General features: G+C 43.5%; 1 protein-coding gene across 1 annotated transcript in view; it reads right to left on the bottom strand.

The window, feature by feature from the left end:
• Positions 1-12,256, bottom strand: part of Park2 (parkin RBR E3 ubiquitin protein ligase) — a 1,020,418-nt gene that overhangs the window by 617,455 nt on the left and 390,707 nt on the right. The window contains exon 4 of the mRNA XM_013024525.1: positions 10,308-10,426. Within this exon, the coding sequence (XP_012879979.1) occupies positions 10,308-10,426 (119 nt within the window). The remainder of the gene's footprint in view (positions 1-10,307; positions 10,427-12,256) is intronic.

The following is a 12,256-nucleotide window of genomic DNA, read 5'->3' as shown; positions in this document are numbered from 1 at the left end:
GGGGGGGCGGGGGAGGATGGGAAGGGTTGGGAAGGGGAAACAAAGGAGGAGGCAACAATGTTTGATAAGAAATGTACTCATTCTTGCCCATGTAATTGTAACCCCTCTGTACAGTATTTTCATGTAATTGTAACCCCTCTGTACAGTATTTTCACAGTAAAAAAAGAAACTAAAAGACAAAACAAAAAAAAACATATCAAGAGTGGGTAGATGGAAGATTATCAGAATTTTGTTCTATTTTCAAAGAGAAGAAGCAGAAGTCATGGGTGGAAGCAGATTTTAAGTCAAATAACTTCCTCTCAATTAGAGTTCAAGTAGTTAATCTTAAAGCAATGACTATTTCTCATTGTCAAAGAAATATACTTGTTACCTGACTTACATAACTGTAACCCTTCTGTACATCATCTTTACATTAACAATTGAGAAATAAAATAAAATAAAAGCAATGGCTCCTTTACTAAGGCCTTTTTGCAGAAGTCAGGTGACCAAAGCCCACACATATATTAAAGAGCAATTCTCCTCTTAGGAGTAGAGATTTAAATCCACTACAAAGTCCATTTCTAATCCCAGACTATGGTTTGGTAAAGGGAATAGTCAGAGTGGTTATGAGGCATACGTCAGTTATTCATTCACTCCATGAAACAAGACAAATGTCCACCACATATGATACCCTCCCTGTACTAAGCACGAAGGTGGACAAGGAATAGTTCAGGCCCCTTGCAGCTGACTTTAGCAATGGGATGATTTCAGTTTACCCAAGGAACACACTCTATATTCATTTTCTCTGCATCTATTTATCTATTTATACCAGCATCACACAATTTATCGGTTATCTTGCAGTTGTTTACACTGACCTTTATCTAACTTACTTTAAATAGTTACAGACCGGGAAGTAAAGTGGTTTCTCATTTGTGCTTAGCACATTATGAGATAAAAGAAGTAGCGAGTTATAAATTATGGCCATATTTGATTATTTCAATTGCAGGAGTTTTCTGTGTACTTATCAGGATGATTAGCTAAATTAATATGAAATCCTCCATGCACAACAGAAGATTTATAGCACATAAAAAAAATCAGGGTACTTCTAACACTAGACAGAAATGTAATTCTTTAAAACTAGCTGTGAGGGGCTGGGAAGGTGGCTCAGTGGTAGAGCGCTTGCCTTGCATGCCTGAGGCCCTGGGTTCCATTCCTTAGCACCACATAAGCAAAAAAGAAAAAAAGCCAGAAGTGGCACTGTGGCTCAAGTGGTAGAGCGCTAGCCTTGAGCTGAAGAGCTGAGGGACAGCGTCCAGGCCCAGAGTTCAGGCCCCACGACTGGACCCAAAAAAATAAAATAAAAATAAAACTAGCTGTGAGAATCCTTAGTTCAGACATAGTAACGAGTGGTGGCAAGATTTTAACTGTGCTCAGAAAGGCAGATGTGCCATGCTCAGTTCATGCTTTAACCTCTGGCTTCACAAGCCAGCCTTTCACAAAGGTGCACTCAGGGAAAAGTTCCTGGGTCGTTCTCATGGTCTGCTTTCCCCAAGCACAGCGCTGCTTGGAGAATCCCATACTTTGCCTCTTACCAAGTTTCCAAATCCCAATCTCCATTTCAGGAAAGGCAGTCAGATGAGTTTGATGGTTTTTCAGAAAGAAGTTGCAACGTAAGTCTCCACGCTCCCTGTGTCCTAGTGAGGAACCTAATGTAACACAACACGGGCACTTTCACTAAGAATCTAAGCTCCAGCTCCCCTGATTTAATTCTCAGTTTGGTTTCTTTCTCACTGTGTGACCCAGGTGAAGTCAATTAACCTCTCCATTTCCCATCCAGCTTTAATGATACACTCACGCAGGTAGCCTGACAGTCCCAGATGGACCGTGGCATGCATGCATAAGTAAGAATGCTTCTACAAACGAATCTGCAAGTATATTACAGCCTGCCGTGCACTCCTGCTGAATTCTGAGCCGTGTTTGCAAAGTGGCTTGCCCACCCCACATGTTTTATTTCTGCTGGCTAACATTTGGTTTTTCATAAGAATCAGTAAAGGACTATGACAGAGTTAAGACAAGTCTACTACATGTTATTGATGCTCTCCCAGTGAGATTTTTGGTTCATTTACTCACCTACTATGTGACAAACCTATTGTTTTAAACTTCTACAATGGTGGTCACATGGAGAATATTCCAATTTCTCTCTGCAAATTAAGGCAGTGCATCTGTTTTCAGAAATGACCACTGGAATGCAGTGGCATTTCACACACAAAAACAACTTCAGGTCCAGTCAAATCTCTAGCACTGACAGTGATACAGACAGGGCGTGCTATAGCACTCTTTTCAGATGGCAATGAAATTGCTGAGTTCATGAAAGTAATCTAAACAATCATGCATTTGTTCACCCAACAACCATTGCTGTCTTCCCTTAAGAGAATCACTTTATGGGTTCAAAACAAGAGCAAGAACAGGATGGATGGAAGCCAGCCACGGCTCTCCCGCACGTCTTAGGCAGACAGTTGCTTTTCAATTGCCCCCATACTCTTCAGTAGCTGGAGGGTGCATTCTGGGTGGTGAGACGAAAGGGAGTCAGAGAATTGTCATTACTGTTATTGTGAAAGAAGGGGACTGGCACTGCTGTTCCCCCTCTGCCCTGCCTTGTAGCCAGACCTGAGGCCATCCTGCCCAAGACTGAGCCACGAGAACGATGGGAAAGTTTGCCAAGGCCTGGGTGGTGTGCAGGACAGTGTGTCCCGATGGTTTTTTTCACTGGGGAGCAGTTCTGCTACCACCAGCAAACATGCCACACACCACCAACCAACATAACCCAGCTTCAAAACCACTTACATGCAACTGAAACTTACAATGAAATAAATTAAATGAGGACTTTAAAAAAAATCTACCTTACCTTTCTTTGATGCGTCACAGGTATTTGTAGGTAGTGACTTTACCAAAACACCCTACACAGTTTCAATAAATATCTCTGTAAGTGTTTTAAAGACATCACTCTGTATGATGAATATAATTCTGTGTAGCGCAGCTAATTTCAAGGTAAATAAATTAGTGAGCCCATGTAACTACTGACTGACAGACTATGTGTAACAATCAGAATCTTCTATGTGAAAAACAAATGACATGGGCAATATATGAATCATTGTGACAATGACATACATACATTTGGAAATTAGAAAAGGCACTGTTCAAATATCATAGGAACGGAGACATATATGGCTAGAGTATGATTCTGGTAGGCAAGCAGTGATAAACACTAAATAAATTATATTTATATTTAGTAGCACCCATCCCTTGTTACATACATGTACTATAGAATGAAGCCACATACTTTGGAAGCAGTGCAGTATAAGTACATTCTAAAGTGTATATTTTCTTTTTCAGAATTACATGATGCAAATTTCCTGCACAAAAAAGGGAGGATGTCACATTGTAAACCAGGTGAGGAGCACAGGCAGGCAGCGAGTGGTGGGTGCTGGGTGCTGAGTTCCGGGCGGCAATCTAAAGCATGAGGGGAAGTCTGCATCTGCAGACAGTTTTCTTTTTTCCTCCCTGCTTCTTGTAGGCGAACTCATTGCAATACTGGTTTTTGAAAGTCTTGCTGTTACTGAGAGGCCCTCACATGAGGAAGCAATGAAAGGTGACTGCCACTGGAGTCCATGAAAATAATCAGCTGGATTAACACGGCAACGGATTACCAGCCCTGACCAGCATTTCTAGAGGTTTTAATTAATTGAAGTCACTCCAACTAGAGAAAACACTAGTTGTGAAGTATCTGGCACACGACGAAGTCCATCACGACACTGCAGCAACAGTGAATTGGCTTAAGTTGCCTGATCTTCAGTAGCAGATGACATTTTGTTCATTTCCTATACATATATACATATACCTATCTATCCTATTTTACTTATTTCAACATGCAACTTTAGAGTTTGCATCTTCTTATTTGAAAGCTCTTGGTTAAGTGTTCCTATTAATGTAGTTGTAGCAAATGGAAACAATGATTTTTTTAATTTGCGATGACTTACGTAGTGGTTTGTTGGTCTTTCTAATGAACATTTCCTTTGACTCACCAACAAGTCTGAATGGCTCTCTGGAAATAAGCAATTCCATCTCTGCAAGATGTGACAGCGCCCCAGGGTGTCTCCTGCTCTCCTGATACCCCGAGGCCTTTCCAGTTGCTTAGAACGCATCCCGTGAGAGTCCTATGCTCAGCTGAGAAGGGAGTGAACGTCTCGGAGTCACGGTTAACAGAGAAAGTGGAGGACAGTGAGCTCCTGATTATTTTTTAAACCCAATTTAGTATAGTCTACACCATGAAGTACTTGGGACACACACGCGCTCAAGCTATTTATTCTTTGCCACATGTCAGATGTAGTTGACCTCCTGGAGTCAGGGGCTGAGCCAGAGGTTCACCCCATGGGAGTGGGGGTGGGGGTAGCCATGCTCTGAGGGTACCACCTTCCCCTGCCCAGCCTCGGGTCCTCCCTGCCCGCCCTCCTCCGTGCCCTGTCCTCCCCACACCCTTGCCATCTGTGTCTCCCCCAGCACAGCCTTCGCTGAACACCAAGCTCTGAAAGCCACGACGACCATCCAAACTTTCTAGAAAATTCAAGTCTTCCAGCAGCGGAGTTCTCCACTGGCTGCTTGAAGGCGGTGGTTCTAGAATAGCTGCTAACAATCCTTTCATCAAAAGCCAGCTCTCCACATGACCATTCACCCCAAGTTGATGTGTGACATGTGTAGGACTCTTCAGACCCCGGTGCCCCGTGCCCCACCCCAGGGAGGACCCCGCGCTTCGTGACCTCGTGATCTATGACAGGGGTGGTGAGGGCAGGGACACGAAGGACACGGAGAGGGGGCATCAGAGCAGAGGGAAGGAAAGTGCTGGGGACACTCAAGGTGGAGCAGAGTCGGACGGGGCTGGCCGGGAGCAGCAGGGAGTGCTGGGTGTGCCAGAGACTTAGGATCTGCTCCTGGGCAGGCCTGGCCATGTAAGGTGTGGCAGGGTGCTCAAAGCGCCCCCGTGGAGTGACTCCTTCCTTCTTGGGCGAAAATACCGAAAGCTAAAGCTGGAAAGTAAGTTTAGATGTATGCCCAAACTTCAATTCGTTACAAAGATGTGAGAGTAGCTTTTGACAATAAGAGAATTAAGTAGATTCCTGACCAACAATTAATCTGCGACAAATATTAAGTTTAGGAATTATTATACATTTAGACTATATTTCTTAATAAATTTCCCCACATAAATTGTGCTTAATCTATAAAGCAATTTTAAACAAAATCCATCATGCCAGGCACTTTACATCTTATTCTATTTATTGAACCATTTCTCATCAGAAACCTTTTAGCTTTAATGCTATTCCAAGGCAGAGGATCTCATTAGAGTGGCAAAGATAAAGTTCTTTTTGAGATAAAGTAATTATAGTGATTGTGGGGGGAAAAAATCATCCAAACTTCTTGGCTGCAGTAATCTCCTGACTTCTGATTAATTTTCAGACTAAGAAACTGTGTGCAAACAAAAAGATGCTGGTGGTAGATAACCTGAGCAACATAGCGCTGGTACCACAGAGGTGAACAGTGCGTCATCTGTGCCAGCACTAGGGTCCTCCAGGAAAGCCCTCTGAGACAAGACGCTGCATCCTTTTTCAGCTAACTCTGCATCCATTCTATCATCTAAATATTACTAAATCAAGGGCTTTTTGTGCTCTATAAATATCCTTATTATATTTCAAGCTGACTTCGAGTTAGAAGAATCAGTTTCTTCCTATTCCAGGATGTTTTTGGGTTTGTCTTCTGGAGGAAGCCTGAGTCACAGAGAATGTAGGCAGGAGCCTGAGAGAGGCCGTGGGAAGGGACAGGACAGGCATCCAGGGTGGCAAGAGTGCCTGAGGGACATAATGAGTTAGTTAGTGCCTGTAGGGATGAGGTAGGGTGAGGATGGGGGTGCAGAACTATTCCCAGGGGCAGATGCCTCAGTGCAGCTAGTCAGGAAGGTATTACACGCCAAGAGTCACAAAGTCATTATATCCAATGTACATTCTGTAGATTTTGAACTATGTAACTTGAGGGTAGGGATGGGATGGGGAACGATGAGGAGAACAATGGAAGGAGTGTGCATTATACTCATAACCTGACTTCAGGAATCAAAACGCCTTTCTGTAAACCCTTTGTATAACTACTTATTAAACAATATTTAAAAGAGCCATAATGCTGGATATTAGTGGCTCACGTCTACTAGCTACTCGGGAAGCTGAGATATGAGGATTGTGGTTCAAAGCCACAATTGTGGGAAAGGAAAGTCAATAACTCCAATTAACAACCAGAAAGCCAGAAGTGCAGGTGTGACTCAAGTGGTAGGGTGCTAGCCATGCATGAAAAGCTCAGCGTCAGCCACCAAGCTCTGTGTTCTAGCTACAGGACGGGCACAGAGAAGGAAAATAACATCATGAGTCTCTAGAGAGCTTGCTTTATTTTTAATGAGTACGTGATAGGAAAATCTTTGAAACAGTGACACCATTTATTTTAAATTATCCATTTCCGAGTGAGACTCTGTCAACAAACAAACAGCTCCCTCAGAAGCATGGGGCCATGAAGAGAGCAGCTGTCCTCTTGCTCACCTGGACTAGTGTCCATAAGGGTCTCAGTGTCGCCACCTTTCAACAGGTGGCTGAAACTTGAATGCCCATCCTTTTGTTTCCTACAATAAGCAACGTGAGCTATTTTCCAGTGAGCACTCAAATTTCTCAAGACTTGGGCTAGTCAGAACACTTCTCTGGTACATGTTAATCTTCAACTCACCCTCAAAGTCAGGTAACCCCTTACGCTCCCAGATTTGGAAACCTACACCACAAGAACAGAAGCTGCATATGTCTACCTTCCTTGTCAATTTAGTTCAAGTATCACAGGCAATGTGATGTAAACTAGAGTATTATATGTGAGAAACAGCTCCTTATTGTTAAGTATAAAATTTAAGTAGATTTGGAGAATTGCTGCATTATGAAAAACTCCCAACAATATAACATATAGGAAATGACTATAAAGACTCATGAGACGCAGAACTTCTTCACGACAATTCTCCAGGTAGTAGAAAAACAATATTGCATTAAAAAATTATTCAGCTTGCTAGGTAGTTTCCAACTTTTCTTTTCTGTATAAAAATCTCTGTTGGCTATTCGAATAAACCACAGAGCTCTCCACTGTAACTATGCACCCACACGAGATCCAATGTTCTCTTATCATTCATTATCAGAGAAAATTATGTAAGTTATCAATCTTTATAAAGAACTGGAGATTGAAACTTCTTCCATCATTGCCAAACCTAGACTTGCAGCTGTGCAGCAGTGGGGCCGGCCAGCTGTTCTGCAGGGGTACTCTCTGCATATAGCTTTTGATCTTTGAACAGGCATTGCATGAGCAAATAGAAATGTCTGATCTCTTCTGGCATGTGCTAGTTATGCTGTATCTAGTAATTATACTAAAATACAGATTCAGAAAATTATCTTAAAATCCTCTTTATTCCATTCCATTTTCCTTTCTACTAGTAACTTCAGTTTTTTTTTTGTTTGGTTTTTGCCATTTCTGAGGCTTGAACTCAGGGACTGGGTGCATCCCTAAGCCTCTTTGTGCTCAAGGCTATGGATCTACCAGTTGAACCATTAGGACACTTCTGGCTTTTGCTGAATAGATTGTTGGAGATAAGGGTCTGATGGCTTCAAACCATCATCCTCAGATCTCAGCCTCCTGAGTAGCAAGGATTATAGGCATGAGCCACCAGCACCTGGCTTTCTCAGAGGTATTTTGAGCATGAGGAAATGGTTGGATAGTAGGACATTCATTACCTAGGTTTTATAGTGAGCAATATATTCTAGAAAATGCTATGGCTTTGGAAAAACTGTAGAGAAATTTTTTTTCACTCCAGGCTCCAATGTTTGTTAACTGTATAGCTTTGAGCACCTTATTGAATCTCACTGGAGTTTTGTGCTTAAAATATTGGAGAACACTATCTACTCTGTATGTCTCTTACAAAAATTAGACATATACACAAATACAAGAATATAAGTATAAGAAAAATCAATAAATTGGAGCATATACACCATAACTGCTATAATTAATATGCTTATAAAATGCCAGATAGAATTTCTAAATGGTATGAATTTAGTGAACCAATGTATAGAAGTTCAAAAACAGATGCAGTTCATTCACCATAATTTGCTGGTGGAGAAGACACTGTGACGTATTGAAGAAAAAATGACCCCAAACAACAAGCTATCTGACCACATAAGGCTTTCAAATTCCTGAAATATAAATGGGAAAGGGTGTCGGGCATAGATGGCGCCCAGTGTGGGAAAGCAAATGAAGGCATGAACACCAATGTAGATGGCATTTTGCAGAGAGTCTAAGGAGAGCCCACACAGCTCTAGAAGAAAGGAGGTAAGAAAGGGATCATGATATGTAGAGCAGTAAATCGTCTAAGGGCAACAGAAGCCTCGACTCAAAAAGCGAAGGTTCCCAGTTCTGGGGGGGGGTGACAAGTCCGTAGGTGCTCATGGGGGAGGCCACTGGAGATGGAGCGGTACCCAGAGCCTGGATGGATGGATGGATCAGTGTCTGCAGCAATGCTGGCCCAGCGGAGCACAGAGCCAGGGCTTTGGCTCAGAGCAATGTTCTGCGTGGTAACAGCGGCAGCCCCGGGGTGAATGGGCTAGAGACAGACATGCTTCAACTTCTCTTTCTGTACTCACGTACAGAAGCACATACACATGGTAATAAAGAGTCTAACTCCACTAGCTACGATGTGGCTAACATTCCAAAACCCTTGTCTGAGCTAATCTAAGTATATTCTATGATCCTATATAAGTACATTGACCGTCAAGACCTGGCGGGGAATGTGAGGATGGAAACTCTTCCTCCCACAGAGAAGCTGTGCTGCCCCATGTTTTCCCAGAGACCCTCTAAGCAGACGCCCAGCTGTCGGTACATGTTGATAGATGTTTTCCTTTTGTCTTTACCTTCTACCCCTCACCCAGGTGATTTTCGGTATACACCATCCATGTTGAAGGAGCCAGCCCTGGCTTCAGGGAAGCAGATCCATATCCTATACCTGGACAACACCTACTGCAACCCAGCCCTGATTCTTCCTTCCTGACAAACTATGTGCCAGATCATCCAACTCATTGAAAAGCACCCACATCACAACATAAAGATCGGTGAGTTGTTCTCTTTTCCTCTTATAGTTAGTGAATCTAGCCTCTTTGAAGGTTCTCATAGCTTTCAAGCTTGTGTGCCTCTTGTTTCCCCTTTTGGGGGTGAGAAAGTGAGGCATGTGTGCAGTCTCCTATGATGCTGCCTCTCCAACGTACACTCTTGCTGCTGCATACCTAACTCCTAGTACCATTTAATACCTACAATATCTGCTCATTATTTACTATTTACCTTGCCTATGCTTAGATGGATGCTGCAAGTTTTTCTGCTTTTTCATTTTTCTGTTTTTCATTACTAAATTTCACATAAAATTCCAGATTTAGGATTTCTCTTGATTAAAAAGGTACATTCAGTAAAACAGGCCAGACCCAGAGGAAACACAGGTTGCATGCTTTGCCTCAGTTGTGGTAGCTACAATGTGTTTTCAGTCTACAAGTAAACACTGGCTGATCAGTGAGTGGCTACAAATGAACGAACTGAAGTAGCACAGACCATATGGAGAGCACAAATAGTGTAATTCTTAAAAACAACAACAACAACGTCAAAGCCTAACAAAATAGGTACCAGGAAACGGGTGCTTCCAAAGCGGAGGGCGGGTGCTGGAACTCAGAATCCTACGATTCGATTCACCTTCTGACTCTCCCCAACCACTTAACACTGTAAGCACAGCCCTGGGCGGGTGGCTTTGGGCGCGCACCTGTGGACGCACCGCGTTTTCACGGAATGATAGTGGACTTCCGGCATCCTCCCGCACACCCATCCACCAGGGAGAGGCCGGGGCCCTGAGAGCCGGTCTGCACGCAGCTGCCCCGCTCTGCCACGCCCAGGAGACCCTCACCACACCCCACCCTGGGTTTCTTATGAAAGCAGTCCTGTTGCTTCCGTCCAGTAGGCCTAGATCAAAGCAAGGGGGAATGCTCCTGCAGACCGTGCTTTGTCAGAATAGAGAAAGATCTAGAACTCAAAAGCAAGTCTTAATTAAAAAGAGCCAGGCACAGTGAGTCAGGACCGCGGGGGAGCGTGTCTTCTGCTCAGCAGTGGTGAGATGCTCCAGTCCTGCAGGGCGGCTCCCGGGCACCCCTCTGCTTGCCCGCAGGCCGGTGCTGCGCTCTTACCTGGGCCAAGGTGAGCGTGGTCTGTCTGCAGGCCCCGCACCGCACCCGCAGCTTTCCCGGCTGCACTCTTCGACAGGGGTCTTTGCAGTAAACGTAAAAACTCTTGTAGGTCGTTTTACCTGGTAGGAAAACCACAGAGAAGGTAGCCGATTAGTACTGGATCCAAACGGAGAGAGGAAACTCCTTACAAACAAATTTAAAATAAACTCCTCAGGAACCTTTTACATCAGTGGAAGAAATAATACAGTGAAGACACCATCATTTCAATTTAGAAAAGTCATTTTTGCGCTGAAAAGAGTGGGCAGATGCAGTCATAATATTCACCTTATATATTTAAAAACCGAACTAGGAAAAATGAAGGGATGGGTGGGATGATAAGGGGGACACTGCAGTGATCAGGACTGCAGTGAGCTGGTAAACTGACATATTGAATTGAAGCTCCTTTGTGCAATTACTTAAAGATAATAAAAAATATTTTTTAATTAAAAAGGGTGCAAGTCTTTCTGTTATTGGCAACAGCCTTGCTAAATACTCAGCAGAGTCAGCACAACCCAAGAGAGAGAGGGGGGAGGAAGGGAAGGAGAGAGAGAGAGAGAGAGAGAGAGAGAAGAGAGAGAGAGAGCTAGGCAAGTGCTTGGCACACAATGGCCTTCAGTGCACCCTGTGCTGGTGAGGTGTGCAAAAAGGACAGGAAATTTGGAGGCTGAGAAATTCGGAGACCACTGCTTCTAAATTCTATTTCATGCTTCTGTACACAGTCGTGAAGACTAAATATTTTGCTCTTAAAATCTTCTCTGCACAGACAAACCAGCCCGTTTCTCATGATATGAATGAGATGATCACCGTTCGCTGGGTTTCCAAGGGGGGCATGCCAAAATACAGTCACACAGAAAATAAAATAAGGGCCCTGTTTCCTGAAGGGCTTACCAGAACCAGCAGCCACGCAGAGGCTGCTTTACGTTGTGTTCAATTTTCCAGAACAAATAGCCTTCAAATACTATATTTTTAATAGTAAAAGAGGAACCTTGCCCAATTTCATAATTAAACCTCTCTGGTCGTTTCTAACAAGTATCAACATTCCAGCATTCTCAAGACTGAAAAATAAACAATCTTATTCTGAAACATTTGCAGTGAAACAATTGACTTTCTAAGTTTCTAAAATTGCTTCATGGCTATTTATTTCAATCTTACTGTTGTGGAGGAGGGAGCAAGATCGCATGTCATGACATAAAAATTTGTTTTAATTTTAATGGTATTATCAGACCCATCTAGACATAATAAGCAGCAGGCATTTCTTATTGTGGGTGAATATTTTCAGCCTCCCAAATACTATCTGGCCTACTAAAAACAGTGCACATACAGTGAGAAAAACAACAAAAGGCTTTAGTCTTATGTGGTTGAATTTGTTTCACTAGTGGAAAGAATGTTTAAGGACATTTAGACTGTCGTGTGGTTAACCGCCTTTATTAATGTCATGATGACAAACTTTGTGAAATTTAAAACCCAATAAAGATGCCAAGTTTTATAACGTAAGGATTCGCAATGTATTTTGTAAGTGTTACTCTGCAGAGATGAAAACCTGGCCCTCGGTGTGGAAGGGGAGAGAGGATAGAAGTGTAGGTTTCTGTCAGGGTTAATTGCTGCTTTCTTGACACCTCTTCGTGGCTTTAGCGACGTCCAGTGATAAATACCGCACTGCGAGGGGCCAGCAAGGTCAGCACACAGGATCTGCTCTGACGGGTTATATGGAGCAAAGACACACCTAGCGCCTGTGTCCCGAAGGTGGAGACGGGTTCGCGGGTTCGCGGGTGGTGGGACCGGCGGCGGCGGCTCTAACAACTTTGTAGTGCGGACGGGCCAGTTCCAAACCGTGTGTGCCGGGCTGCAAAGGCTCCCCAAGAAGAACGAGGAAGACGAGGGGCAGGGCTTTCCCGAGGGGCCTCGGGCTG

Source organism: Dipodomys ordii, unplaced genomic scaffold (assembly GCF_000151885.1).
Source record: "Dipodomys ordii isolate 6190 unplaced genomic scaffold, Dord_2.0 Scaffold77, whole genome shotgun sequence".
In the NCBI taxonomy this organism is placed as follows: Eukaryota; Metazoa; Chordata; class Mammalia; order Rodentia; family Heteromyidae; genus Dipodomys; species Dipodomys ordii.
The sequence above is the reverse complement of the archived record's forward strand: the minus strand, read 5'-3'. Positions and strand labels throughout refer to the sequence as shown.